Source organism: Fusarium oxysporum, chromosome 10 (assembly GCF_000149955.1).
Source record: "Fusarium oxysporum f. sp. lycopersici 4287 chromosome 10, whole genome shotgun sequence".
Classification (NCBI taxonomy): domain Eukaryota; kingdom Fungi; phylum Ascomycota; class Sordariomycetes; order Hypocreales; family Nectriaceae; genus Fusarium; species Fusarium oxysporum.
In genome coordinates, this window is record NC_030995.1 from 1,281,843 (window position 1) to 1,308,068 (window position 26,226).

At 49.4% G+C, this 26,226-nt stretch overlaps 10 protein-coding genes across 14 annotated transcripts; 4 read left to right on the forward strand and 6 right to left on the reverse strand.

Moving 5' to 3' along the window:
* The first annotated feature begins 99 nt into the window (after nucleotides 1-99).
* FOXG_11388 (uncharacterized protein) lies at nucleotides 100-2,994 on the forward strand. Its single transcript, XM_018390994.1, has 2 exons — nucleotides 100-1,997; nucleotides 2,050-2,994. The coding sequence occupies exons 1-2, from the start codon at nucleotides 354-356 to the stop codon at nucleotides 2,458-2,460; spliced, it is 2,055 nt and encodes a 684-aa protein (XP_018249564.1). The 5' UTR covers nucleotides 100-353; the 3' UTR covers nucleotides 2,461-2,994.
* A 74-nt stretch (nucleotides 2,995-3,068) lies between these two features.
* FOXG_11389 (uncharacterized protein) lies at nucleotides 3,069-6,255 on the forward strand. Its single transcript, XM_018390995.1, has 3 exons — nucleotides 3,069-4,420; nucleotides 4,480-4,658; nucleotides 4,711-6,255. Exons 1-3 carry the CDS (start codon nucleotides 3,911-3,913, stop codon nucleotides 4,739-4,741), a joined length of 720 nt encoding a protein of 239 aa, XP_018249565.1. The 5' UTR covers nucleotides 3,069-3,910; the 3' UTR covers nucleotides 4,742-6,255.
* Nucleotides 4,797-8,253, reverse strand: FOXG_11390 (uncharacterized protein). Its single transcript, XM_018390996.1, has 2 exons — nucleotides 6,334-8,253; nucleotides 4,797-6,284 (listed from the first exon to the last, which is right to left on the reverse strand). Exons 1-2 carry the CDS (start codon nucleotides 7,453-7,455, stop codon nucleotides 5,043-5,045), a joined length of 2,364 nt encoding a protein of 787 aa, XP_018249566.1. The 5' UTR covers nucleotides 7,456-8,253; the 3' UTR covers nucleotides 4,797-5,042.
* Nucleotides 8,254-8,280: 27 nt separating this feature from the next.
* On the forward strand, nucleotides 8,281-11,154 carry FOXG_11391 (phosphatidate cytidylyltransferase). 2 transcript variants are annotated; one of them, XM_018390997.1, is made up of 4 exons: nucleotides 8,281-9,172; nucleotides 9,276-9,654; nucleotides 9,704-10,509; nucleotides 10,559-11,154. In XM_018390997.1, the coding sequence occupies exons 1-4, from the start codon at nucleotides 9,032-9,034 to the stop codon at nucleotides 10,598-10,600; spliced, it is 1,368 nt and encodes a 455-aa protein (XP_018249567.1). In that variant the 5' UTR covers nucleotides 8,281-9,031; the 3' UTR covers nucleotides 10,601-11,154. The 2 variants fall into 2 exon arrangements, with proteins under 2 accessions (XP_018249567.1, XP_018249568.1); XM_018390998.1 differs by having other exon boundaries at nucleotides 9,704-11,154.
* FOXG_20525 (amidase) lies at nucleotides 11,099-12,592 on the reverse strand (the record flags this gene model as incomplete). Its single annotated transcript, XM_018400808.1, has 4 exons — nucleotides 11,099-11,269; nucleotides 11,319-12,118; nucleotides 12,163-12,264; nucleotides 12,319-12,592. 4 exons carry the CDS (start codon nucleotides 12,590-12,592, stop codon nucleotides 11,099-11,101), a joined length of 1,347 nt encoding a protein of 448 aa, XP_018249569.1.
* Nucleotides 12,593-12,604: 12 nt separating this feature from the next.
* FOXG_20526 (uncharacterized protein) lies at nucleotides 12,605-13,364 on the reverse strand. Its single transcript, XM_018400809.1, has 2 exons — nucleotides 12,760-13,364; nucleotides 12,605-12,697 (listed from the first exon to the last, which is right to left on the reverse strand). Exon 1 carries the CDS (start codon nucleotides 13,256-13,258, stop codon nucleotides 12,914-12,916), a length of 345 nt encoding a protein of 114 aa, XP_018249570.1. The 5' UTR covers nucleotides 13,259-13,364; the 3' UTR covers nucleotides 12,605-12,697; nucleotides 12,760-12,913.
* A 1,684-nt stretch (nucleotides 13,365-15,048) lies between these two features.
* On the reverse strand, nucleotides 15,049-17,885 carry FOXG_11394 (uncharacterized protein). Of its 4 annotated transcripts, XM_018390999.1 has the most exons (4): nucleotides 17,068-17,885; nucleotides 16,952-17,007; nucleotides 15,835-16,894; nucleotides 15,049-15,782 (listed from the first exon to the last, which is right to left on the reverse strand). In XM_018390999.1, the coding sequence occupies exons 1-4, from the start codon at nucleotides 17,369-17,371 to the stop codon at nucleotides 15,175-15,177; spliced, it is 2,028 nt and encodes a 675-aa protein (XP_018249571.1). In that variant the 5' UTR covers nucleotides 17,372-17,885; the 3' UTR covers nucleotides 15,049-15,174. The 4 variants fall into 4 exon arrangements, with proteins under 4 accessions (XP_018249571.1, XP_018249574.1, XP_018249572.1 ...); XM_018391002.1 differs by having other exon boundaries at nucleotides 15,835-17,007; XM_018391000.1 differs by having other exon boundaries at nucleotides 15,070-15,782; nucleotides 16,952-17,885.
* Nucleotides 17,886-17,919: 34 nt separating this feature from the next.
* Nucleotides 17,920-19,751, reverse strand: FOXG_11395 (uncharacterized protein). The gene has a single exon (XM_018391003.1). The coding sequence runs from the start codon at nucleotides 18,914-18,916 to the stop codon at nucleotides 18,098-18,100; it is 819 nt and encodes a 272-aa protein (XP_018249575.1). The 5' UTR covers nucleotides 18,917-19,751; the 3' UTR covers nucleotides 17,920-18,097.
* A 638-nt stretch (nucleotides 19,752-20,389) lies between these two features.
* On the forward strand, nucleotides 20,390-22,667 carry FOXG_11396 (uncharacterized protein). The gene is made up of 2 exons (XM_018391004.1): nucleotides 20,390-21,882; nucleotides 21,935-22,667. The coding sequence occupies exons 1-2, from the start codon at nucleotides 21,263-21,265 to the stop codon at nucleotides 22,311-22,313; spliced, it is 999 nt and encodes a 332-aa protein (XP_018249576.1). The 5' UTR covers nucleotides 20,390-21,262; the 3' UTR covers nucleotides 22,314-22,667.
* Nucleotides 22,668-22,706: 39 nt separating this feature from the next.
* On the reverse strand, nucleotides 22,707-26,071 carry FOXG_11397 (uncharacterized protein). The gene has a single exon (XM_018391005.1). The coding sequence runs from the start codon at nucleotides 24,519-24,521 to the stop codon at nucleotides 22,950-22,952; it is 1,572 nt and encodes a 523-aa protein (XP_018249577.1). The 5' UTR covers nucleotides 24,522-26,071; the 3' UTR covers nucleotides 22,707-22,949.
* Nucleotides 26,072-26,226: the final 155 nt, after the last annotated feature.

Sequence of the window (26,226 nt, forward strand, 5' to 3'; positions counted from 1 at the left end):
CGATCTTGTCCCCGGCAGCAAGTAGCAAATCCAACAGCTCCCCATCCTGGAGGGGATTGAGGCGATCCTCCGATAGTCCTTGTAAAAATGGAGACTCTTGGCTCGTCCCTGATTTTATGGATGTAGTATCTGCAATAAAAGACGGCTCGTCCGCGCGTGGATCCTGTGTCTGTTAAATAAACTGTCTCAGTGTCTCGGGTTTCTTGAGATTTTGTGGAATCAGGGTCTCTGAGTTTTCTTATGTGAAAAGTTCACCTCCTTGTGGAACTCTCACCCCATGAATACGGGAACTTGATACTCAGACGATTCAGCCGAATAAGTTCCTCTTCGCCCTCGAGCGTATCAACTCCATCATGGCGATCCCGCCAATTCTCAAAAAGATCGGCCAAAAGCTCTCACCTCCACCATCAACATCTGAAGATGGCCGTGATCAATGGAATTCGAGAGCTTCCTTCTTGCTTGCGGCCATGGGAGGTTGCGCCGGTATGGGAAACCTAATTCGGTACCCTTCACAGGTGTATAACAACAATGGCCTTCAATGGTTCATTCCATATCTCATGTGTGTTTTCCTGATCGCCATCCCGGCCTTGATTCTCGAAGTCAGTATTGGTCAGGCGTACCGTGGAGGGTCCGTCGTCGCTTTTAACAACATCAACCACCGTCTCAAAGGTCTCGGCTTCAGTCTTCTATACATCGGCTTTATGGTCAGTCCGTACTTCGTCGTCAATCTGTCCTGGATCATGATCTACTTCCGGAACTCGTTCCAGAGTCCACTTCCCTGGGAGGGACGCGCCGAAGAATACTACTACCAAGACGTGGTACAGAACGTCGATGCGATTCCTGGTAATAAAACGTCTAGCGGTGTCATAGACTACGTCAAATATCCTGGTACCGCCCTCATTGGAGAGACTGTTGGATGGACTGCGTTCGTTTGGTTCCTCGTCTGGATCTCCATTTTCCGTGGTATTGGCCAGACAGGTCGTGTTGTCTACTTCACCATGGGTTTACCTGTTGTCTTGACCATTATCCTTGTCGGCCGGTCCGTTTCTCTTCCAAACGCTGGTCGTGGCGTAAAGCTGTATTTTGGCGAGTGGAACGGCGAGAAACTGGGATCTGGTGACATCTGGCAGACTGCAGCTGGTCAGGTCTTCTTCTCAACTGGTGTCGGTTTTGGCTATTTCAGTTCTTATGCCTCTTATAATCAGAAGCATGCCAATGCTGTCATGGACTCGTGTCTCATTGTTGGCAGCAATGTACTCTTTGAGGGATTCGCCGCGTTTGCTGCGTTCGGGGTCGTTGGATACCTGGATATGATGCCTGTTCCTGGCGAACGAATTGGTGCCTTTACCATCGGGTTCTTGACGCTCCCCACGGCTATCACTCAGCTTCCTGGGTCATCGTTCTGGGCGTTTGCACTCTTCTTCACCTTGGTAGTCCTGGGATACAGCTCTGCATTCGCAATGGTTGATGCTGTGGTAACGCTCGTCATGGACACCAAACCCAAAATTCGTCGCGAGTGGGTGGTCACAGGGCTTGTGATTATCTCATTCCTTATTTCACTCCCATTCTGTACCCAGTTCGGCTATGCTCTTCTCACTGGAGTTGACCGTTGGATCAATGATGTTGCTCTGGTGTTCGTTGTGTTCGGCGAATGTGCATTCTCCACGACTTTCTACCGTTGGAGAGATGTTGCAGGACAGGTCGGAAAGCCCGCCTTTTTCATCTGGAACTTTGGATACTTTGGTGGTATGGTTCTTGGGGTTGCTGTTGCCCACGCTGTCCAAGCCGAAGCGGGTGCTGGAGTCGGCTTCGGTATCTTCATCGTCTGCTCGATTGTATCTTGTGCAATTGGCAAGACTCCTGATGAACTTCCGCCTGCTTTGACCTTCACTGAGGACAAGGGTTTTGTTCGCCGGTTTATCGGCAGAAGCTCTGCCATGTCAAAGCTCTTCGACAATGTCTTCATGACACGCTTCTGGTACATGGCATTTTACTCTGTAAGTACTTTCACCCAGTTTGTTGTTTCTAGTTACTAACTGAACGCAATAGGGCCAACAACTCCGACGAGATCTCAACGTGATTGTCGCAACCGGAAAGAATTGGAGTATTCCCGCCTTCTGGCCCATCCTCTTGCGCTTCATCTCCGCGCCTGTGCTTGCCATCATCTATGGCTTCGCCTATCCCGCTTTCTACGAGCTCCGTGACGACCCTCTGCACATCCTTGGCTTCGGTCTTGCCCATATCTGCTTGGTATTGATTGGCCTGGGAGTCCTCGTGCCTCGCTGGTACAACGCCATTATCCCTCCCGACCGACGCGAGGAAGGCAAGCTGCCGTACGCTCCCAATGTTCTTTTGGACGGCGAGGAGCCTCGAAGAACTGATTCTATGGAGACTGGAGAGGGTCTTGCGGGTTCTGAAGGTGGTGAAAGTGAAGAAAAGAAGGATCAAAATGTGATGTAGTTTTGGCATAAAATTGAGCGAGAGTTGATGACCTTGGATTTGTTGCATACACGAAGGAAGGCAAAGGACTTGCCCCAAGTTTCTTAGTTCACACTGTAGTCAGGTCCTCCAAGGACTGTGATGTCTGCTTGCTTTATCTGTCCATCAAGTGCAAATGCCGAACATTAAGAATCTCCTGGCGAAATTCTTGCAAATTGGGAAATCTGTTACGCCGACGCCAAGTCTAGATGAACACGGTTGCTGCTATTAAGAAAGCGGGATCATCGTTACTTGGTAGGTGTGCACAGGACGCTCCGGCTCGGCACCTGAACTGTTCGTGTTGAAGGTGCAGACGATCTGATGTTTCATGGAGAACTTCATGCTCCAATGACTATTGTAGTGGAGGATGTAGAGAATCAGGCAATATCAAAACCCAGAAGTAACAATACGAGTTACGAGAAAGGGAAATTGCGGAGTCTCCGCTAGATGTTTCAGCGACACGACGTCATTGACACTTTTTTGTCTGAAACATCTTCACTTTCTAGGAAGGTGGGAAGACGCTGTTTCGCAGAGATCGTCGTGCACTCTGGCCAATCAGTATTTCTTGGCCGGACTCTCGCCTATCTCCCATCCAATTGTTTCCTCAGCCCATACTCACGTTTATATCTAAGCTTAAGCCGGTCAAACCTCCGTCTTTCTTGTGCGCCGTTGTTAAGGTAAAACAAGCCACCGACGCATGGTCGACAAGCATTCCTGTTCAATAATTCTGGAAGTCACATCATGCAGGGATCGTTCTCGATTCCGCGAATTTACGGATAGATAGAGTCGGAATACATTCATGGCCTGGTTCGCCGTTAAGAGCCAGAAGACTTCACGGATTGTTCTGGGATTCATCTCCAGAGAGTTAACTCAATACAGAGGCGATATGTGTTTCAACAAAACCTATACACCCAAGATTTGACTCATGTGCTTTCCAACCCGTACAACGGACGCCTGAAGCCGCGACGGACCGAAGACGCCAAGGATGATCATCAACGGCTATCCCCACGATCGCCAGGGTGACGTGCCCCCCTTTGAAGTCTAATCAAGAAGAGCTGAAGAAGATCACCGGCAGATTTCGAGTTCGTATGCCGCACTTACAGGAAATATGCATGCAGAGCTGAAAAGATAGGCAACTCAAAAACACTTTCGATGAAACACTTTCCCGAAATGATGCTTCGGTCTGCCGAAATGGGAGAGTGGCATGATAGACTGAACTTGCCCAGGTGTTACACGATCATGATCAACTCGAAACTTGAGTCTACTCCCAAGGCAGCGCGTGGACGAATGACGAATTAGGCCATACCACTAGGACACTGGAGGTATGTGAAAACTATATAAGATAGCCTCAGGTTAGAGACCCCAAGGCCTTCCATCACCCAATATCTTCAACCAAACACCCAATTCTACTCCAGCCCCTAGAACCATCAAAATGCACTCCCCAACTCTATCCATCTTCTTCACCCTCCTCCTATCCTCCCATTCCCTCTGCGCTACCAACGAGCCCTGTTACGGGCCCAGCGGTCGAGCAGGTGTATGCATCACCGAAGCGTCCTGCACCTCTGCCGGCGGCACCGCCATCTCTGGTGCATGCCCTGCCGACGCTGCTAACATCAAATGCTGCTCCAAGCCAACCTGTTCTTCAGGAAACTGCCGCTGGAGCTCTGATTGCGCTGGCACCTCTGCTAGCAACCAGTGTCCTGGACCTGCGCAGATGAAATGCTGCTCTTCTGCTGCCACAGGCTTCGGGGGATATTCTGCACCCACGATCCCAGCTGTTGGTGCTTGCAAGCAGGTTTCTGTCAACGCTGCCAAGGCGGTGGTGAATCAGTTTCCTGGTAGGATCAGGGAAATTGGATGTAAGAGAGACTGCTCTTGTCCTGGATCTTCTGACCATTGCTGCGGTCTTGCAACTGACTTCATGTGTTCTGATGCCGGCGGTGTAAGTGCCCGTTTCCGATCATATTCTAGACCAAAACATTTAATACTGATGGGACATAGTCTGCTACCCTTTCTGGAAAAGAAATCGCTGAGTGGTGCATGAGGAACCGCAACACTCTCAACCTCAAGTATGTCATTTGGGGACAGAAGATCTGGACTACCTCTGTCGATAAGACTGAGAAGAACTGGGAGAACTGGCGAACCATGGAAGATCGCGGCGACCTGACTCAGAACCATTGGTAGGTAAATATTGCATCAACAGTGAGGGCAAATAAGCTAACAGAACTCTAGGGACCACGTCCACGTCTCTTACAATGGTTAGAGCCGAACTCGCGAGAATGAGGATCTGGAGGTATCTGGAGGCATATTGAAGAACTTCCGGCGTCACTGCGATTTGTACAAAATAGAAGTAGTAGTCGTGGTCATTCAACATCAAATTCTGTCTAGTCAAAAGTCATATAGCAATTTTCAACACCGTCCGAAGTGTGACTGCCTTGTGGTATCTCGTCTAATATCTACCCTCAACGCCAGGCAACTGCACATAACTGTCTCGATGTGTAATCACAATGCCAAGATCAAGTCCATCATCCATCAAAACGCCGGGAATGAAGATTTCACCAATTTTAGCCCCCAAATGCTTCATTCACTACCTCGCCCTCATCCGGCGTCACCTCCAGTTCGAGCAACTCATGGGCTGCCTCAACTGTCTCTCCATCGATCCCAGCCTCCATCACTAAATCTTCTTCGGCAAAAGCAAGTCTTCCTAAAGCAAGAAGATACCTTTGGCTTCCCCCATGAGCCATTGAAAGCTTCTCGCTAATGTCTGCGAGATTGGCGGTATCGGGACCTGTCACTAAAGCATGTATCAAAAAGACGCATTGTGAGATGATCCGATATAAGCCGGCCGAGTACGACGTCGTAGTCGATCCCTGCCGTATATCCTTGGTCTCGGATGTTTGTGGTAAGATGTTGAAAGGAATAGGTTGGTCGTACAGCTCGTCTATAGACATGCTGAGGCAGGCCACGAGGCGAGGGAGAGCTAGACTGTGAGACGCAAGCTCTTTAGCGCCAAAAGGATGGCGTGAAAAAGCGATGAGCGTTCGCAAAGCAGCCAAGCATAACGTAGATTTCTCATGGCGGGTAGTTACTGATGGGTGGTAGTCCGTAAGCTTGTTTGTAACATGGTTGATGACATGACTAGCGACATGAGTATCTTCGTCGTCTGTAATCGGACCTATTGAGTCTGGAAGCGCAGAGGTTGTCAGGAGCTCAAGCATGCCCAAGATATCGGAAAGCTCTTGCTTTGGGCTCAGAAGTTTGTAGACCATGTCAGGTTTTATGCATCTCCAAAAGACTGTCGACTTGGGCTTGATTTCATCTTCTGTCACATCCATTGCAGTGGAACAAGCTAAAGCGCTTGTATACAAGACTGACAAAATATCAACGATCTTGATATGCTCCTTCATTGACTGAAAGTCATCATTCTTCAGCCGTCGTTCACCTTCACGTATGCGGTGCTGCCATTCAGCCAAAGTGCAGATTGTGGCTTGCGCGGGAGGTGTCAGATTCGGTAAAACGAAGGGAACGACTTCTGATGCGTGGAGTGAGAAGATGAAAGAGATGATTGAGAGCAAATACTTGATGGGCTCCCAGAGCTGCTCCTCATGGCAACGATTCCACATGTTGACCATAAGATTTGCAAAGTCCACAAGTAGCTGCATCGGTCGATCGGGACTTCCCATCAGAGGTATTTTTTGAAATATGATGGCTGAAAGCGAGGTATCTTTGTCATCTTTGAAGGAAAAGCGAGACAAGATGTCCAGTGTTGGGCGAGGGGCTCCATGATCGAGCACAAGTGGTAGAAACTAGATACGATGAGCATAGTGCCAACCAGCCGGGACGGATCAGACAAACCTCAAAGAGGACGGCCGGTGGTGGCGCTACCACAAGCGGCGGTTGGTGTACTGGAGCCTCTGGCTTCCCAGTACTACTGGCGAAGCTGTCGGTGTGAGTTTCCAATGCCATGATAGGACTGTCAACAGTCGGCCGTTTCCTTTTTCCTTTGCTCGGTGTTCTCTCGCCGACGTGTAAGGCCACTGAGCCAGGATTCCTGCTGCGTCCTTGGCCCTTACTTGGACTTACAACAATATCCATCTCATCGAAGCCATCCGCAACCCATGACTTGTTTGCTTTCTTGGGCGTCGTTACTCCTGCCGAAGCTCCAACAGCAGGTTCCTTGCGGCGAACTCGATCACTGACCTCTCTCATATCACGCTGTAGAAATTGAAGTTCGGTATTGGCGTTTTGTTCAGCGGCAACAGCTGCCTCAGTAATCCTTTCCTGTTTCGCCAGTTGTTCGGCATTGATCTTGTTCAGACGAGCAACCTCTGCAGCGTGCTCTTCATTCGATTTCACAAAATTGGATCGGACAATCGAGGCTTCTCCCAAAGCTGCTTTGAGTTGATCCTCGAGGGCTCGAACTCGCTGCTGTAGTGCTGACAAGATATCGCCAGGTTGGTTCTGTGACTGTTGAGAGGCTCCTGGTCTGTTTTGCGGTGCAGCAGGCCGAGCGAATTGACTTGGTTGAGCATGAACGAAGTTGGAGCTCTGGGTCTGAAACTGCTGAGAGGTGTACATGGGCTGGTGAGGTGGTCCAGCATTGTAAGGCTGTTGAGGGGCCTGGCCCATGGGCCGCCGCTTGGAAGGGTCGACAACAGGGTTCCATCGCGGATTCGGGGGCGGAACTGAGCGTCGAGAGTCCAAGTAGTAGCTTTGAGATGACTGGTTTTGTTGGAGGTTGCCATCTACAACTGGCCTCCCAATAGGAACACCGGCATCATTCGTCACTTCGGTCGTATCGAGGTCATCGTCTTCTATCCAGACGATTTCTGGGGATTCGATCCGTGGGCGCTGTGTCAATGGCTTCGATTGGGCTTGGGCTTGCGTGAGTTGTATTGCATTATCCTCGAGTTCCTGGAGGGCATTGGCAGGGATGTCGTCGAAACCGTCATCGGAGAACTCGTCGTCGAGATCCATCTTTGATGGCTGTTTTCATGTCAGAGGAGAGATCCATTGAACAAAAATACAAAGCTTGTTATTGTTGGCGCATCTCGAACGGTATTGTCCTTGATCACGGCTTCGTGTACCGGGGTAGAAAGGATTTAGAAACGCGTCGCGAGGTCACGTGGGGGATATGCAGACAGAAATTGTGGCTGCAGTTTGGTGCAGCCACGGTCTGGACTAGTGAGGCGCAGTGTTGCGGAGTCGATTTTTGAGCATGTGAAGAGCCAAGTGCGTCATTGACCTCGTCAAGCTCCCAGCTCTGACGGCTTGTGGAGAGATTCACCAGTCCCTTGGACCCTGATGAAATATCCGGCATACATGAAAATATGCTTCTGCGGCATTGGGCTATATGCTTGTAAAGAAGTTGCAGACTGAGACACGCGTATAAGATAGAGAGCGACACGAGTTAGTAGCTTTAGTGGAGGTTTACTCGCGGATATTACGGGTTTGTTCTTCACAACAATTAGCTGTCATGCTTGGCGTTTCTACCACGCGATTATCGTCTTTGTTAGGGCTTCTTGCTGCTCAAAATTACCGACATGGGACGAATCTCAACAGATCTATAAAATGGATCCCAAGAGACGGGGGTTTGTCCCACAACTAATAAGCCCCTGCGTCTGGGGCAGCTCTCAATTTCCCAGTCATCAATAGTAATGGGCATTTGCTGTTGAGTCTGCGAAGCCCAAGCAAAAGAGGGAGCTCGGATATAGGTATAGGTTCAATGGAATTGGTAGGTTACTCGGCGGCTTCTAAGAGTCCGTTGCCCGCTCCCTTGACGCAATTTAACACTCCCAAACCCAGGAGAGATGGTGGAAACCCGCTGGAAAGGCCGGAACACGTCAAGCCACAGCCGCAGTGGCCGGGTGGTCGTTCAGGGACTCGATTGGTCCCTCAAGAGAATTTTGGGGTGAGATTTGATCATGCTGTTGTTAGCCTGCATTGCGTAGGAGGTGCTGTAGTTTACTTGGCAGAGCCAGAGGCAGCGTCACTGCGTAATACCGCACCGCACCCAATCTACCACCCACTTTTAGAAATGCTATGCTATGCTCTGCTAGGTTGAGCTGCAGACCGGGGCTAGAAACGGCTTGACTTTTCAAACCACCATTTCCTGTTCTTTCAACATCGTCACAACTATCGCGACAAGTGAGCTCTTTTGCCCACTCAACCGCGCACCATCTTTCACTCCTTAGAAGCACTTCTCCCCCGGCAGAATTTTGTGTTTGACCTGGCTTAGCTTCTTCCAATCGTGACGATTTATTTCAACACGAAGCGAATTGTCGACTCCTGACCCCGTAACCCACTCGCCTCCCACGAACTTGACCCAGGTCTGCGCAACGACGTCACAGGTCGCTTGGAGCAAATTTTCGAGAACAGACAACTGTCTTTTTCACCACAGCTTCACTTAGAGCTGCAATCGCGTCAGCGACTCGAGCATATCGCCCATTCCTCAGCCGACGACAACCTCTTTGCCGACCTTCTTGGCAATAACCAACAATAAAAAACCTCCAGCGTCTTTTTCAGCGCATTCAGATACCAAACATCAACAGAAATGGCTCGTCCAAAGAGAGGGGTTAGGTTCCCCAATCGCAACGGCTCTGATGGACGAAGATCAAGCTTCAGCAGCGAGGATGGTGGCTCTCCCACCAAGCTCAAGTCCCAATCCTCGGGACAGCTGGAAACAGTGGACGAGGTAAGCAGACTCAAAGGAAGCGGCAGGGCCTCATCCCCAAGATCTACTGTTTGACTCGAGGCATTGTCGATTCATACCAGATTTTAGCTAACAGCCCTCACAGAAGCAGCCAGCAGTTAGCGAAAAGCAAGCCGAGTACGAAAAGAAAAAGGCCAACTTCATAACGCGCACTTTCTGGACCTTTGTCATGTTTGCGCTCTTCTTCGCCGCGCTCTTCATGGGCCACATCTACATCATCTGCATCATCACCGCTGTCCAGATCGTCTCCTTCAAAGAAGTCATCGCCATTGCCAATGTTCCCAGCCGTGCCCGCTCCCTACGATCTACTAAGAGTCTCAACTGGTACTGGCTGGCGACTACCATGTACTTCCTCTATGGCGAGACGGTCATCTACTACTTCAAGCATATCATTCTGGTTGACAAGGTCCTGTTACCTCTGGCCACTCACCACCGCTTCATCAGCTTCATTCTCTATGTGTTCGGTAAGAAAGTCGCTCCCTGAGCTGCCATACACAGACTAATCGCGGCTAGGCTTCGTCTTCTTTGTCACATCTCTCCAAGCTGGACACTACAAGTTTCAGTTCACCAACTTTGCCTGGACACACATGGCTCTGTACCTCATTGTGGTCCAGGCTCATTTCATCATGAACAATGTCTTTGAGGGCATGATCTGGTTCTTCCTGCCCGCTGCTCTGGTCATCACCAACGATATCTTTGCTTACATCTGCGGTATCCTTTTCGGACGCACCCAGCTCATCAAACTGTCTCCTAAGAAGACCGTCGAGGGTTTCGTCGGTGCTTGGATCATGACCATCATTTTCGCCATGCTCCTCTCCAGCATCATGATGCGATCCAAGTATTTCATCTGCCCTGTTAACGACTTGGGCGCCAACATCTTCACTGGTCTTCAGTGTGACCCCAACCCGGTCTTCCTTCCCAAGACCTACGAGCTACCCGAGTTGTTCTTCCTCCCCGATACTGCGAACTTCTCCGTTACTATTGCTCCCATGCAGATTCATGCCCTCAACTTGGCTACCTTTGCCTCTCTGATCGCTCCCTTTGGCGGATTCTTCGCTTCAGGTCTCAAGCGCACTTTCAAGATCAAGGACTTCGGCGACTCTATCCCCGGACACGGAGGTATCACTGACCGCATGGACTGCCAGTTCATCATGGGTTTCTTCGCTTACATGTACTTCCACACCTTCATTGCCATCCACAAGGTCAGCCTTGGCAGCGTTCTGGAGACCGCAATCACCAGCCTCAACCCCGATGAGCAACTCGAGCTCGTCAAGGGAATGGGCCATTATCTCCGAAACCAAGGCATCCTAGCTGAAGACGTAAGTGCCTGCTTCTAAGTCTTTACTACGTCTTACTCACAAACGACAGGCTGTCGCTTGTATCGACAGGCTCCTGCCGGTAAAGCAATGAGTTCTCAACGAATAACTCAGGTCTTTTACAAGGCACGTTTTGATCATATTCAACTGGGCATATAGCCCCCTTTCGACTCACCCTGCCATTTTCCTTAGTCATAGAGCTTTAACATGAGCTGTGCGTTTCCGAGTATTATCGGGGTCTGTACAGTTCAAGCCAATTATTGAGCTGTATTGTTGGGTATCGGGCAGCAAAGGCTTTGTGCCCGGGTTTACAGGCGCTATCGGTATTATGTAATGAGCAAATAATGTCCGCATTTCAGATGAAGGGTGGCTGTGAGATATAGACTCCTGTTGACGTGGGTCAAGTTGTTAAAGCCCTGGTGGGAAATTCTACAAAAGTATTCAACATCCACTCCAGAAGTATTGCAAACTATATGCATCATGTGTATGATTCAATCTACCTGTAATTTCCGTGCGCCACTCAATGGCCCTCTATGTTCTGTTTTCCATTTTCAATCTTGATCCTTTACAGCTTACTCTTACAATCTTCTTCTTATTCAATCTTGGTCTCCCAACCGCCTTCGGCTTCGAAAATTTCACCGACCGCCTTGCCAACCTCCAAGAGGTGACGGTCGCGATATCGCGGTGCGACGAGGGAGAGGCCGATGGGCATGCCGTGGTCACCCTTGAAGCCTGGCACATTCAGGACTGGGACATGAAGGCCCTACACGATCGTTAGTCATTGTAAGATTCGTACACAGTTTGTCACTTACGCTCCACATCGCGCAGAAAACATGGCTTCCTGTACTCTCCAGACCAACGGGGGCCTCATCCGGTACACTCGGCGTGATGATAGCTGCATACTGCGAGGCAATAAAGTCGAAGACAGGCCTCATGGCAGCCAATTTGTCGCTAGCCATCAGTTGCGTCTTGCGAGTGAAATTGTCGGAGTTCTCGACGTGCTCAATCAAGACTTGGCCGATTTGGTCTTTTCCAACTCTATACTCTGGTAGGAAAGAGGTACGGCCCTCGGTGTGAAGCCCAATACGATACCACTCTGGCACATCATCGAATGCCGAAGGAAGCTCAAGCTCATGTACTTCTGCGCCATGGGATCTGAGAAGATCTGCAGCGCGGGCGAGAGCGTCTTGGGTTCCAGGACCAGCCATTGGCCAGATGCTCGTCTTACAGATTGCGAAACGTGCCCCTACGATGCCTTGAAAAGAACGATCTTCGTCTTCGTCATCTTGAAGAGCAAAGACATCGGCCAGAAGGACCAGATCTTCGACACATCGTCCATACCATCCAAGAGTGTCGTACATCAGAGCGTATATCTTCTGACCTTCGCGAGATACAGAGTTCCAGGTTGGCTTGAACCCATAAATCCCATTGAATGATGCAGGACGAATCATGGATCCGCCTGTCTGTGTCCCAAGGGCCATGGGGGCTTGGAAATCGGCAACAGCAGCTCCGGAGCCGCTGGATGATCCGCCCGGAGTGCGTAGAGGATCATGAGGATTGTGGGTCTTGGGGCCGACATGGATAGCAGCAAACTCGGTGGTAGTTGTTTTACCTAGCCTGTTAGATGCAAGTGTGCAAAGCGTATATAGAACATACCGAAGATGAGGGCACCGGCATGACGAAGGATTCGTACGGAAGCAGCATCTGTCTCAGGGAAATGGCCATCATATAGTGGCGAGTTGAACTGAGTAGGCATGTCTATACGATAGTAAGCTCCAGTCATAGTGTCGGATATAAGCTTGGCCAACTAACCCTTTGTGTAAATGACATCCTTCACAGCGATTGGGAGTCCATGAAGAGGTCCTCTATTTTTCTTAGGGATCTCATCTAGAAGTCTTGCTTCCTGCACGACCCTTTTCTCATCCAGGTATGCCCAAGCTTTGACGTCTTCATCGCGTGCCTTGATCCTTTCAAGTAAAGACTCGGCATACTCTTGGACTGACATCTCATCAGCCTGGATCTTCCCAAGAGCTTCAAAAGCCGTGAGTTTCCATGGCTCGATATGATGAGTTTTGGAAGGAGACATTGCTTTTTCTTGGTCCCTCTACTGTGGAGTCTTGCTTTTGCATACAACTAGTGTTAGGGAGTTCAGACAGTCTAGTCTTATTTCCAATGCCCCGCGATAGTGAACCTTGACACTCCAAGTCAGCATCTCAGAAGGGATTGATTTAGAGAGTCTCATATGTTATATACCTTTGTTTTTTGTTCGCCCCTTATGAGCAGCCTGGGCTTCGGGCACTAATGCAACGTCTCTATTCTGTAGGCCGGTCGGTGAGAGTCCGTAGCCTATAGGACGCATGTGCGGAAGGCCTCAAGTTGTCAAACATTCGTCTCCTGAATCCGGGCACTAATGCAGTGCGGGCCGAGCTGCCAACGGATACTCTATCTCGATATGGCAATAGACGTAATTGTGGATTTGCTCCGTCGTCCGTACACCGAGACGTTTTTCTGTGTAACTCGGAGCAGCCCAACAAGAAGCAGAGTCGTCTCTTCGAAGTCGTGATTGGATTTTCCGGTGACTATCCGGTGTGAGGCGAAGTTGATATTGTCGAGACGAGATGAAGGGTTGGGAGGGACAGCATAGACGGATTGTTGGACAGGAGACGTTAGTTAAACGACTCGAGAAGGAGGTCAAGGCGGAGTTATGCTTCTCGTTCGTTCGGGCATTAGACCTCGGGGTGCACGAAGGCATCCAGCACAGGGCCCAACAGGAAGCTATTCCGGACCACAATGCAAAGATTCTCCTCGTTCTAAGGTTTCAGCTAGTAACAGTCAGCCAGAAAATAGCTCGGTAACACCCGGTCTTCCGGTCCGACGTCTAACATGGCGGATGATAGGAGAAGTCAGAAGAGGCTAGTCAAACTTAAGAAGCAATCAAGGTCGAGAAGTCCTTAGTTGAGACAGGGTTCGATGCATGAGGGGGACGTCACGGGATAAGTGCTCGAAACTTCGGCACTTGAGAGGGATCTACAGAGGAGGTGAATCCTAAGCTTAGCTACTGTATACAAGTCGAACTCTGATTGTATGGTTGAGCGCAGCTGAGGTAGGGATTCGAAGTCTGGTAAGTTTACTAGTGACAAAGACTCGACGCCACGTACCAGCATCCCGGTATTGTGTAAGAGATAGGTGAGAATAACCTCGTTCATGATTACTGTTCCCTTTGTTTACTTTGCAGGATGGCCATGATACAGTCAGCGATTGGACATGGCGTTGAGCTGAAGTGACATCGCCATTTGCCTCAACAGCTTTATTACAACCCTCATTTTCCCTTCCCTGTCCTCATACTATGACTTCTCGTAAGCCAACAGCCACAAACAATGATGATCCTCGACACGCAATCCTTAGCCTTGCTTCGTCTTCCTTGCCTCATCTCAAACCTTGCTGATTTTACTTTTCCTTTCTTTTTCCTCGCAAAACATCTCCGCCACCATACTGAACAAGGCCATACCCTGTACCCTACGAACCTGTTAGAACAGTTTCACTTATTCTTCTTCTGTTCTCATCCGCTGTTAGCAACGTCGCTTTTAGATGCCCAATCGCGTCGATCGGCTTCTGGAAGACCGGTGAGCCGGGGTAGTGGCGTCCAACTTCCCGTAAGCCACGCTGATGATCCATGGCGGCAAGCTCTGGCTTGGCCCTGACTCTGCAGATGAGGCTAGAGTCGGTGAGTTGAAGACTTCATGCAATCTATAATGAGGCTTGAATATGCTGATATTCCCTGCGTATGTGATTTACAGGTATAATGCTGGATCTCTTGCATCTGTAGGCCTCGGCCTCGGAATACTACGTCGATGTAAACGGTTGACACACGATCTCAGTAGAATGAAGGTTTAGGCGATCATAAGCTAAGGAAGCTTCTCTCGACTTTAGTTTGATTGACAACAGGCATGGATATGGATGCGGTATCAGGGGTCTTATACGAGCTGCCATGCTGCGTAGTGACGAATTGATGTTGTCCTTCTTATGGTAGCTTTCCGATACGATTGAACAAGAAAAGGCCGCGTCTCGGCTACAAGTCTGAGTCCTCCAATGCCGGTCTGTTCAATCTCTCAGTGCTTGTATCTATGTATTGATTCGTAATGTTCCTTGAATGAACCAACATATCATATTGCATCAGGTCAATTCCTCAGGTGATATGATGTTCTGGGTTTATGCATTGCAGTTATTCGCAGCAAGCCATGCAGCAGCTTTAGCGAGTGTAACGGTGAAGAGTTTTGTGTCCTGCATATTTTCACGATAGCCACGCAAGACATTGGCTGCGGAGAGGCGCTACAGCTTGTCATTTACAACAACGAGATCTGATCGAATCAAGGTACTCGAAGCGCCTTAGTTCAGGTCCTGTTAAGTTGCTGAGGCTCAACGGCAATGCCGATCCAATGTGACAGCAAGAGTCATAGGTTATGACGATTGCCCAGCAGATTCCGCCTCAGATGAGGCTTGATGTGAGGCTGTAGGTCAATATTAATAGCTGCAGCACTTTATCCTACACAGGAATACTCGAAATACGGGCGATGCTGAAAATTGAGGCCTAATTTTATTTATTTTATGATCCGTTCTATTCGTAACCCATGTCTCCTCTGAGGTGATCCGTCTGTTATTACGTCTCATCTAATTTTTTGGTGTAGAAGCTCCGGTCATGATAATTCGTCCGTCGACCACCGGAGCAATGCAGGTTGTCCAATCAACCGTGTACTCGCCCTCTTTGAGAGGATCACAGATACTAGTCTTGACCTTTGCCTTGAGCGCCCACTTCGTGAAGAACTTGCGCATCATGAGAATCTCGAAGTCGAGTCTCGCGCCGTCGGGATCCTCAAACTCTTCCTCCTCGCGATCCTTCTCATGAAGTTCCTCGTCGCTGGTTTCGTTGTCGTCATGGGGCTTCATATTGATGCTGAAGCGGCGTTTGAGGAACCTGCCCCAGGGGTCTTTTGCGTCCTTTTTCACACTTTCGGTGCGTTTGTCCTTGGGTAAATTCTCTGCTACAGACTTGAGGTTGGGAAAGTCGACGTTGAAAGTGGTTCGGACGGGTGAGACGGGGGTCTCGCATTTTTGGGCAACCTTGACCCAATGTTGCGCAAGATTCTTCCATCGTCCTACTGTCAAAAGACCCATGAAGTACTGACGGAGCATGGCCGAGATAAGAATGCCATTTTCTTCCTCGATAATCTCCTCCGCTTGTCCACCCTCAGACTTGACCAGCAAGCTGGTGAAACCATCTGTCGTCGCTGTTAGCTCTCCGTTCTCTACATGCAAATTGTTTCAACTTACCCTTTCCTCGTCCCATGTATCCTCGGGTACAGAGCACATAGAGTTTCTCCGGCTCATACGGCTTTCCACCAATTTCCGCCCACAACACTCTCTCCCCTCTAGGTCGGGAGGGATCAAACTCGAATCGAATGTTGGAAACCTGGGGAAATCGACCTTCCAGAGCAGGATACATAGCTACACTGTTCTCAAGCGCGTCGAAGATAGCTTGACCTGTCACTCTGAGCAACACGACAGGGTCCTCGAATGGAAAGCAGGTCGTGATATCCTTGATGCGAATCGCACCTGGGGGGTAGATTTGGTCTCCACGGATAGTACCAGATGCCATGATTGTGCAATCAGCGCCATGATGTTGTCTCATGACATCGCACACAAAGTTTCCGATGTTAGACTCCTTAAGGCGAACTGTGCTGAAACGAGCATCCAGAGGTGTAGCAGTGTATCCAATAGGTCTTGCCAGCGACTGGTTGAGTTTGGAGGTGAGTTCATCTACCGTTTTTAGTGTTGAAGGGTCTTCCTCGATAGACGAAACAATATCTCTTCGCCAGATGTCAAAATCCCACTTGGAAGGGTCATCTTCCTTGCGACGGGCCTCGATGTAACTCAGGTTCTTGAAGTCGGTACCAGATCGAAGCACGTGAGTCCCATTGATGAGGCTGTGGGCATAGAAATGGTCGTGCCCGCCGAGTATGATATCGATGAGTCCTTCTGTCTGTTCTGCCAACTTGTTGTCATTGGGTTCTCGCATATGGCTTAGACAGACAATGATCTCTGCACCGTCCTCCCGCAACTTCGGGACGAGCTCTTTGGCAACGGCAGTGGCGGATCTGTACTCCAGATTGGGCGGTAGACTGTTGATGGTCTCAAGCCACTCTCTCTCACCCAAACCGATGAGACCAACCTTGATGCCATTCGAGGTGGTGATCATATGTGTCTTCTTCGCATGGCCAATCGGTGTGTCACCGCCGATATCATGGTCGATGACGTTTGCGAGCAGCCATGGGAACTTGTTCTGACTTGAGAGGTGCTCAAACTGCTTGACACCAAAATCGAAGTCGTGGTTCTGTGATTTGAGGTTGGTTAGTTACCAAGTCGGTCAAGGGTGGTATGACCTACCCACCCCTACACAAGAGCAGTCCGTTCCAATCAGATCAAGAACGGGAACCATGTGTTGACCTAAGTCGAATCTTCAATATCTATATATAAAAGCCATCATTCCCTGGTTGTAAAACTCACCCTTGGTCACGGTACTCTCCAAGCTGGGGTTAAAGACATCTCCAGAAAAGAGCGTCAGGGCTTTAGGCTGATCCTTGAACTGCTCGCCTTCCTGGTACTGGCGGCATACGCTGATAAATCTTGGCAGACCACCCACAGGCTCAGCACTCGAAGGGTCCAAGTGATAGACGTCGTTGTAGTGAATCAGCCTCAAATCGGGAGGTGAATCAGCTTGGCCCTGATGCTCGACACGACCTGAGGCGTAGGTGACTTGAGGTTCCGCAGTGGGCTCTCCGGCCTCTGCGGGGGCAGTGTCTTTGACCATTAGTGACAATATCAATGATGATGTTGAAATAATAGAGTATTTATTTAGGATAGTTGTTCTTTTGAAGAATAAAAACAGAATTCTTCAAAGAGCGGAATGATGACAGATTCAAAGGTAACGAGGCGCAGCTGAAGCTCTACCTTACTTCTCTCCTCTCTTCCTCCTCAAAAGTCCAGCGCTAACGGCAGCTTGCAGGACGGTCCCCGGGGAATGGATCCAGTAGACCAGTCAGCACGTGACGCTATGAATAGCGATGGTCACAAATTACTTTGTGTCTGTTGATGATTTGCTGCAGGAGAAGCTTTGATGTTTGGGGCCTGCGAGTAACCAACACAGCATGTAACGCTGACGGTGTTTCTTCAGCAGCGAGAGGTAATTCTCTTATTTTAACGTTGTGGGACATCCTGCAGACATGGCGCGCGGGAAAAGGAATTAAAGGCACTGAAATGTGCAGAAGAAAAGGGTAGCTGCCGGATATGTCGGTGAAGAAAAGGTCTGAGACCCAATACCTAAAAGCTGGTTGTGATACTCGAAATGCTTCGTTCCATGTGGATAGCTTCCTTTGTCCTGGACCTACTATCCAGCCATTGGCCATCGTCATAATTCCAATTACTAAAATTGAACCCTGTGGTTTCACGAACAATGCCCTGCTTCTCATTGGGTGCTCAGGCCAAAATTCAGGTATTTACTCTAGATGCGACTACATAGGGTAGCAAATTAACCACTTCACTTCAAGATCTCCAAACTTGCAGGCAACGCGCTTTGCTCAATCCACGCTCTAATCACATCAGAAAATAGCTTTGGCATTTGCAAATTCCATGTATGCACTGCTCCTCTGACTACCGCACCCAGTGAACCCTCGACGGGCATTTCCCTACCCATTCTCCTCACCGCCTCAGCATCGTCAATGCCGTCTGCCGCAATTGCCAGCGTCTTTACTGGCAGCATCCTGATATCTTCCCATTTGAGCTCCAATAGTCCCGTGTCCACAGCACGAATCACTTCCCATCTCCTATTGTGTCGCATCTCTTCTAGTAGTTCTTCATGGCGACGCATGCCGCGACCTTTGACAGCCACGAGCATATACAGCCATGTCGGCACCAGTTCGAGAAGCACTAACATAGCGTAGTAGGTGATGCTCGGATAGCGGGCAACCCATGCCCAGTGGCCCTCCATGGGGTGTCCCGCGGTGACAATGGCAGAGAGGACCAGCTCCGGATGTTGCCGGCTGATACGGAGAGTGATGAAAGCACCCATGGAGAGGCCGACAACGTGGGCCCGGCCGCCATGTGCGTGTCGCCGGATGAGCACGGCCACCCGCTCTGCGGAGCTGGAGATATTCGCAGGGAGAATATTGCGGGATTGAGAATGACCGCTGATATCGGGGGCGATGATGTGATAATCGGATAGGTAAGGAATCACGTAGGACCACTCAAGGTGTGAGTTAAGTAGGCCATGTAAAAGTATCACTGTGATTGGTTTGTCTTGGTTGAGACTGACAAAGAAGAGCTCTTGCTTTGCCTCGGTCGCTTCTGGCGATGCCATCTTTGTGGGATCTTAAAGAACCATTATTAAGATGCATGTGTATTTGGCTGAAGTCACGACAAGACAAATCGAAAAGGATCATGCCATCCCTTCTAGGCTTTAGCTGTTCAGCTGATTTCAGCTGGCTACGCCGCAGCCATCCTGATCTATTATCATATCACCAATAGACAAGTTATAAGATTGACGAGATGCAATGTTACCGACACCGGCAGTCACGAAAAACAAACGTGAAAACTTTTTTAACTTTCCGATTTGGAACATCAGCTCTGGAATCTTGTTTCGCACCTAGTCAACCGCGTCACTCTTCTTCAGGTGTTTTGACAGCAGCGTGGTAATGATGATCATCACTACTGTTCCCAAACATTCGCCAAGATGTTTGCATCTCAGGGTGACTTCTGTTATAGGGCTGGTAAACTTATCGCAAAGAGCCTGCAACAAGTTTCATCCCAGGTCTTATGCCCTAAGGTTGAGAACAATATCTGAGTGTGGTATCAGCCGCGTTTCCAAGGTGATCATACATAAGCCGTCGAGATACCGATCGGATGGTCGTCGTTCCTGTTGCAAGAGAGTTTCACCGTCGCGACGCCGTTTCTGCCACTACACTTTTCGCTTCATCTGGCGCCACTATCAATATCCACAAATTCCGCAGCTGAGGATCGCAGAGGAAAAGCCTGACTCAATTGACCTCCTTATCCCTTGGCGCTAGAGGCTATGTGGCAGGCGAGGTGAAAAGTCGCTAGGTGCCCTGTTTCATAAACCGTTGATGGGACTTTTTCGAAGCGCCATGGTGAAGAAATCCTCTGGTTTATGGAGAATTCCAAGTCCATGAAAAACGTTCAAGAAGAGTTGAAAATGAAGCCATCACCGACTCACAATGGACTGACGTTGACAGGGAGCGCACCCAATAGCCACCAGATCTGGTGCCGCAAGCTAGCGGGCGAGACGCCATGTGGAACAGGGGTCATGGCCTGAAGAGCCCCTGGCTAAGGGCAGCCGTTGCCCCTAGCGGTCCCTGACACGGCGGCCATGCTCATGCAGGTTAGAGTGACCGTTGGCAGGCCTGGGCTGCGATCTTGGCTGACCAGGGTTGAATATTGTAGTTAATCTGACCGCATCAACGGTTATTGTGAGTTTATCAAGATGCAATCGAAGACAATATGGCCTGATGGATAGAACAATACCTGTAGAATTGTCTCGCAGTGTTTCTCTATCAGCGTTTCACTAGCCAAGCCAAACAACAGCTAAACCGCTCGGTTCCAAAGTCGACCTCTCCCTAGTCCAACCTGAAACGAGCTCGCCCACCACCCTCACCAGAGTCACTCCAAGGTCTGCACTGCTTGGCCTGCTTGGCTCGCTTTCTAGTGATTGAGCTTGCAGCCATGTCCACGCTAGTCTCCATGGCCCCGATCTTGACACCGCCACAACGAGGGAGCCAAGAGAACCAACATCTTGGCCCTGCCTGTGACAAGTCCAGAACACAGACGAGACAAGCCTGGCACTCGTCAACATCGATATGTGTTTTGTTATTACCATTGTGAAGCACAACAGCCGTCACGATGCCAGTTGATGTCACCTATATCGCCAATATCAACACGATAGCCGCTCACAGCCTCATAGTTCCATAGTTTCAACTGCTCTTCAGCCAACCAAATAACATCAACTCCAACTTCCAAGCATTCCCCTTGCAACCGCTGGTCCCACGATAGCACGTTCCCCAAAACCCTTCTGCCAACTAAAAGGACCTACTGTGCCGCTCTACCGGGCCCCATTACTGCTTTCGATTCTTCGCCCCTCCCTTTCAATCTCGTTCTTTTGGCTGTTAAAAGTCAAGTCAGTCCAGGTCTGTCTTGGTCTGGTACGATTCGAGCGGCGCGTGGGCTGGTCCCCAATTTTTTCTCTTCTTCCCCCTTGTTCTCTCATACTTCTTTTTATTCCTTTTACTATTAGACGATCTGCCATTTGGCTGATCTTCGATACTTTAACTTATTTTGCTTCCTTGTTCTTCTTTCCTTATTCCATATCTCTTATAATAAGTACCGATCGTTGCCGGTGGTGGAGCTACCTGATTGTCACGACGACTTCATTATTGGGATTTTGAGATTCTATACCCACTCAATTCAGCTCGACGCATATAATCACTCCACAGGCAGTGGTTCAATTACAACAATTCTCACCGCAGGACGGAAAGAAAGAAAGCTATTTTGTTAATTTGGACGAAAAAAGAAGACGGACTGGATATCGCTACGGATCACGGTCTCACGTATAGAAAAAACGGCCTACAGAAATCACTCAGACGAAAGATACGCAGAGCACTCAAAAAGAGCTTGGAAGAGAAGACACGAGAAAATGGCTTCGGCCTTGTCAATTCGTCTCGCGGCAGCAGCCCTTTTCGCCCTTTCAGTAACAGCACAGTCATCACCCGCCATGTCCATTGAGTCCTTCATTCGAGCAGCTGATGATGTTCTCCACCGACCATACGTTTCCCTACTATCAACGCCGCTCGCTGAGCGCGATGGGAACGCCACAGTCGAGCAGCTTCCCGCAGGAGATGTTCCTCTGACAAAGGATGGCTCGTTGAACATGACGGCCTGGAACATGGACACCAACGCTGCATGCCGCTCAGTTCTCGGTGGACTGCACAAGAGCACAAATCCCTCTGGAACATGCGTGTGCTATAATCTTCCCTCACTCGATGTGAAGACTGGTGTTTTCGAGGCTGATATTCGACTGTATCAAGTTTCTCAAGCCAGAGGTAGTTTTGCCGCTGTTGCACCTGAGGATATCAATGTTGGAATCTCATATACGGGTGCAAGTGTTATGCCCATTCAGCCTGCGGATGTCAATGGCACAGGTCTAACAGGCGGTAAGCCTGGTATGGGAAAGAGAGAAGAGGGGATGCAACTCCTACAAGCATATATGTTGGTTGGAAAGATCGATGCGGACAAGATGACGGATAACATGACTATGTAAGATTTCACACTCACATCTCACTTCATTCACATATACTGACTTTCTCAGGGACGAGCTCGAATACCATATCATGCCAACCCTCACCCTCACTGCCCGCAACAGCACAGGCAGTACCATCCGCACCAACGTCTCCATCAACGAAGCCGCTTTTCTCACTGGCGTCTTCTCCCAAGATGTTGTCATGTCTGACTTCGCTATGGCCTCAGCCGCCGTCGAAGATCAGGTCGCCGCTCTCAACAACGGCACTGTCGCCTTTATCCTCCCAGGCGTACAGCTCATGGTCCTCCCCATTGGTCTTATCATGATGAGCGTCTGGCTGCTCATCTTTGTCTCAGCTGTTGGCTTCGGCACATATGAGCGCTACAACTATGCTCTCATGTATAAACGCAGACAAGCTGTCACAATGCCCAAGAAGGCGACAATATGAAGCAGGACATGAAGTTGGGATATAATCAAGCGAGCTTTTCATTACTCTTACGGCCATGCATAGCGTTGTCGACTCTTTTTTCTTTACTACTTTAACTCTCATAAGCGTGTCATTTCCACTCTGCCGATATTTCAGGCACCATATGACTTTTTAGTTGATATCCGACCTCACATGGTCCCTAGATTCACTTTCTACACTACAACAATAGATAGTCTCATAGCATCAATGTGCTAGCCGCTATATGGCTGAACAATCACCTACTAAGCAGTATAAAGTTCATCCCCATATTCGGCATCTGGGGTGAGATGTCAGGTTGTGGGACGATTCCCCTCTACATGAAACACCATCATAAGGTACTGAACCCGGAAATCCCTTTTGCCGGGACCCTTGTTGCATGACGTTGTATCAGCCTGCCGGTGTCAAAACTGTAATGAAATTCTTGGTATCGTAATATAACATCTAACATGGCCATGCTAAGGAAACCATAGGCTAGTCGCACAGCTGTAACAACTCCAACGCTGTAAGGACCGTCTAATGCAAAAATGAGAAAACGTCGAATTATAGCAAACTGGGTCCTCCAACTCCTCCAAGCCATGCACATAATCGAAACGCCGCGCAGCAAGACATAACTTCAAACTATGAGATTGACAATCTTCTCTCTGCACTTCTCCATCGCCCTTTAGCCCAGAGGAAGCATTCTGTGAAGACCATATACCACCCTGTCACCATCCAGAAAGATAGAATGACACCCAGTCCGCCCATGAGTCGTGCGTCGACAATACCCCGTGTCATTGTCTCGCGAATAGCATCGTTCATCATAAGCCACCCGTAGATTGGGATAAGGGGCTCCTGGGACTTGAGACGCGATGAGAGTCTGTTTGTTGGGCCATCCCGCTCACGCTTCCATTCCGAGATGGTGTCCGACATGCGCCAGGCAACCTTGTTGTTAATCTTGTCCCATGTCATCTCGCATGCGTACGATCTTGCGGCCTGGCCCATCTGGGCACGAAGGTTGTGGTCTAGACCAAGTTTCATAGCCTTTGCTACGAAACCATCGAGGTCGTCTGGAGAAATGAGGAACCCGTTTCCTCCTTGCTGGACAATGTCAGACGGACCCCCTTCATCACGAGCGATGACTGGAACCCCACTGGCCATGGACTCCAAAACGACAAGGCCGAAGGTTTCTGTAACCGAACAATGGAGAAAAACATCACCGCTGGCATAGGCGGTGGCGAGATCTTCCCCAACCTTAAACCCGGCGAAGACAACCTTGCCCTTCTCTCTCAGAGGATCAAAAAGCTCCTGTACTTCCTTCTCGACATCGGGGTTGCGGTTACCGCCGACGATGTAAAGTTTGAAGTTGAGTCCTCGAGCATCAAGCTCCTTTGCAGCCTTCGCCAGGAAATCGAAGCCTTTCTCGCCAGCGATTCGGGACACTGTCACGAAAATGATCTCGCCGTTAGGTGCCAACTGTTTTCGCAGTTCCTCGCTTCTCATCCGGGGGTTGAATAACTCAGTGTTGACACCCCGTGTTAGAACCTCTAGCTTATCTGCTGGCACCTTCTGGCCCACCAAATATCGTTTCACGAAACTCGAAGGGTAGAATATAGTCTTGATCGAGGAGTGACTGAATAGATAACTCTGGACAGCTGCGAACGCAAAGACCGCAACGTGGCTCAGCGGCGCCGGAAATAAGATGGAACAATAGCCAGCAAGATCGGTCTGGAAATTGCAGATGACGGGTATTTGCTTCTCCTTGGGTTGTTGTCGTAGTTGAAGCATGACTTGGAAACCCAGACTTGCAGGCGACGCAAGGTAGATCAGATCGGGAGGAGCATCAACGCCAAATGTTCTTGAGTACAGAGTCGAATTGCGTACCGGGTATACGATAGAGAGCTCGGGATTGAATGGGAGAGGATATCCAGTGACTCTGACTTCGGGCTGCTTATCTGCAGGGGACATGGTTGGTGATGGCGGCGGCGTAAAGGTATTGTGCTCTGTATGGTTGTGTGGCGCAACCACTGCGACCTGAGCTCCATGTGCCCTTAGATGGTTAACAAGCATCAAAGTCGTGCGACTGACACCATTGACAGGCCCAAATGACTCGGTGCAGAGGAGGATTCGCTTCCCTTTCAGGGTATCAGGAAACTTGGAGAGGTCATGGCTGGGATAGCGCGATTGGGGAGCGGGCAGAGCTTCAGAAATCATGTTGACTTGCAGCAAAGTGCTTCAGATGGAAGTTATCGTGAAGACATGCTGCGAAGCAGAAAAGAGGCGGAATGCGACTCTTTTCTCTTTCAAAATGCCCGTAGTCACAAACCAGCATTAGAAGAAATGCCTCGCACGTGGACAGAAACAGGGCCACAAGAGCGAGACAATACATCTTTAGAAGCACATGAGGCGCAAATTTTGGTACGAGCGAGGCTGAATACAAGCCAGAGTAAACACCACGAGGAGGGGCTGTTGGACACAGTTCGTCGATCTAAAGGGACCAGTCTGGTGGGGGAGGGGCAAATGGAGGGGTCGATCTTGATCAGACATCATGGTATGAACGAGAATATAGCATTGTATTGATGAATATGGTGGCTGTCTTTGTTGTTAGGAATTATTGAGAAACTCTCTGGTGGGCGTGCGACAGGATCGAGGACAGACTTGTCTTGATCATCACAGGAAGTTCAAACGCATCAAAAGACCCTTCTTCAGACTTGTATGTCCTGTCATGCAATCACTTGATTCCAGGATCGAAGGAACAACTGCCGGTCTTGTGCCAGAATTTCCGGTAACAATGGCTCAGCCTGGGCGATATGTGATGGCCTTTCAGGTTGGTCCCTGACATGAACCATTCGCTGAGATCTGTGTCGTTGAAGATCCCCTGCTGAAGGCGTATGGCGGACGAATCAGAGGCCTCGCCGATATCACATTGTCCCAAGACGTTCAATCCGCCAATCATTGAGAGATCGCGAATAGCCATGGCAATTCTAGCCCCCGTGCCCAAACAGATCTGGGCCATTGGCGGCGGATTTTGCCATACCAGACAACAATGGTTTTTGGATCGCGACTCGTGACAGATCCATCTCAGTTTGAATGAAGATAAAAGTGTCAGTAGTGAAAATTGATCATTCCATGGAAGACATCGGGAATAGACGGAGCGCCTCCAGATAATCTCGACTCGCCAACCATGGGTTAAGCGGGAGCTATCGGCATAGGTAAATTGGTGGCGCCATTGCAAGTTGAATGGGCCTTTTAGGCAAAAGCAGAGACGTACTCCACAAAGCTCCAAGAGAGATGACCAACAATTTTCAATCAAACTTATCAGAGTTGGCGGTTGGTTTGCTAAGGGAAAGAGATTAGATGGAGATTCCAGTAGGTCCAGATCTCAAAGGAAACATGGTAGGAGACCCAGCACGTGCAACATCACGTGGGCACCTTATTCTTCCTTTTTAACAACCACCTGACTGTGTACTGGAATGAGGAATAGAGTTGTCCGATCTTCTGAAGAACTAAAAAAGAACCCTCTGTCTGGTTGCAAGTGTCCAACTGTGTCGCAAATGTGGTCTCATCCAATATGTTTGCGTGGATATATCTGGAACGACGCATAATTGAGGCTTCCAATATGGAGACAACTTGACAAGGGCATGTCAGAAAATCGCGCCTCTGCCTTGATATACCTTGAATTGTTCTCTATAATCCAAGCGAAGTGGAAATCATTAACGGCGATACCCCTCTTGTGGAAGATCTGAATAGAGTCGCTTCGTGGTAATAAACATCTGATGGTCTGGTGTTTAGGAACCCGCCGATATACCTAGCGAGCTCGAATGTTGATGGAATTGACGGGCCGATCCACTGCCATGACCAGAATCCTCAAATACCCATCAACAAGGGCATTGAGCTTCTGTGGACACATGAACTGTCT

What these genes read in the sequence shown, in the direction of transcription:
- FOXG_11390 (XM_018390996.1), bottom strand. Translation starts at nt 7,455, where the DNA reads ATGGATCTCGACGACGAGTTCTCCGATGACGGTTTCGACGACATCCCT. An exon ending in CACCGGCCGTCCTCTTTGAG is followed by an intron (nt 6,285 to 6,333) that starts GTTTGTCTGATC and finishes CATCGTATCTAG; the next exon opens with TTTCTACCACTTGTGCTCGA.
- FOXG_20526 (XM_018400809.1), bottom strand. Translation starts at nt 13,258, where the DNA reads ATGCCTTCGTGCACCCCGAGGTCTAATGCCCGAACGAACGAGAAGCAT.
- FOXG_11388 (XM_018390994.1), top strand. Translation starts at nt 354, where the DNA reads ATGGCGATCCCGCCAATTCTCAAAAAGATCGGCCAAAAGCTCTCACCT. An exon ending in GGTACATGGCATTTTACTCT is followed by an intron (nt 1,998 to 2,049) that starts GTAAGTACTTTC and finishes TGAACGCAATAG; the next exon opens with GGCCAACAACTCCGACGAGA.
- FOXG_11394 (XM_018390999.1), bottom strand. Translation starts at nt 17,371, where the DNA reads ATGGTCAAAGACACTGCCCCCGCAGAGGCCGGAGAGCCCACTGCGGAA. An exon ending in GGAGAGTACCGTGACCAAGG is followed by an intron (nt 17,008 to 17,067) that starts GTGAGTTTTACA and finishes GATTCGACTTAG; the next exon opens with GTCAACACATGGTTCCCGTT. An exon ending in CGGACTGCTCTTGTGTAGGG is followed by an intron (nt 16,895 to 16,951) that starts GTGGGTAGGTCA and finishes CTCAAATCACAG; the next exon opens with AACCACGACTTCGATTTTGG.
- FOXG_11396 (XM_018391004.1), top strand. Translation starts at nt 21,263, where the DNA reads ATGGCTTCGGCCTTGTCAATTCGTCTCGCGGCAGCAGCCCTTTTCGCC. An exon ending in ATGACGGATAACATGACTAT is followed by an intron (nt 21,883 to 21,934) that starts GTAAGATTTCAC and finishes TGACTTTCTCAG; the next exon opens with GGACGAGCTCGAATACCATA.
- FOXG_11391 (XM_018390997.1), top strand. Translation starts at nt 9,032, where the DNA reads ATGGCTCGTCCAAAGAGAGGGGTTAGGTTCCCCAATCGCAACGGCTCT. An exon ending in AGCTGGAAACAGTGGACGAG is followed by an intron (nt 9,173 to 9,275) that starts GTAAGCAGACTC and finishes CAGCCCTCACAG; the next exon opens with AAGCAGCCAGCAGTTAGCGA. An exon ending in CTTCATTCTCTATGTGTTCG is followed by an intron (nt 9,655 to 9,703) that starts GTAAGAAAGTCG and finishes AATCGCGGCTAG; the next exon opens with GCTTCGTCTTCTTTGTCACA.
- FOXG_11397 (XM_018391005.1), bottom strand. Translation starts at nt 24,521, where the DNA reads ATGATTTCTGAAGCTCTGCCCGCTCCCCAATCGCGCTATCCCAGCCAT.
- FOXG_11395 (XM_018391003.1), bottom strand. Translation starts at nt 18,916, where the DNA reads ATGGCATCGCCAGAAGCGACCGAGGCAAAGCAAGAGCTCTTCTTTGTC.
- FOXG_11389 (XM_018390995.1), top strand. Translation starts at nt 3,911, where the DNA reads ATGCACTCCCCAACTCTATCCATCTTCTTCACCCTCCTCCTATCCTCC. An exon ending in TGTGTTCTGATGCCGGCGGT is followed by an intron (nt 4,421 to 4,479) that starts GTAAGTGCCCGT and finishes GATGGGACATAG; the next exon opens with TCTGCTACCCTTTCTGGAAA. An exon ending in GACCTGACTCAGAACCATTG is followed by an intron (nt 4,659 to 4,710) that starts GTAGGTAAATAT and finishes ACAGAACTCTAG; the next exon opens with GGACCACGTCCACGTCTCTT.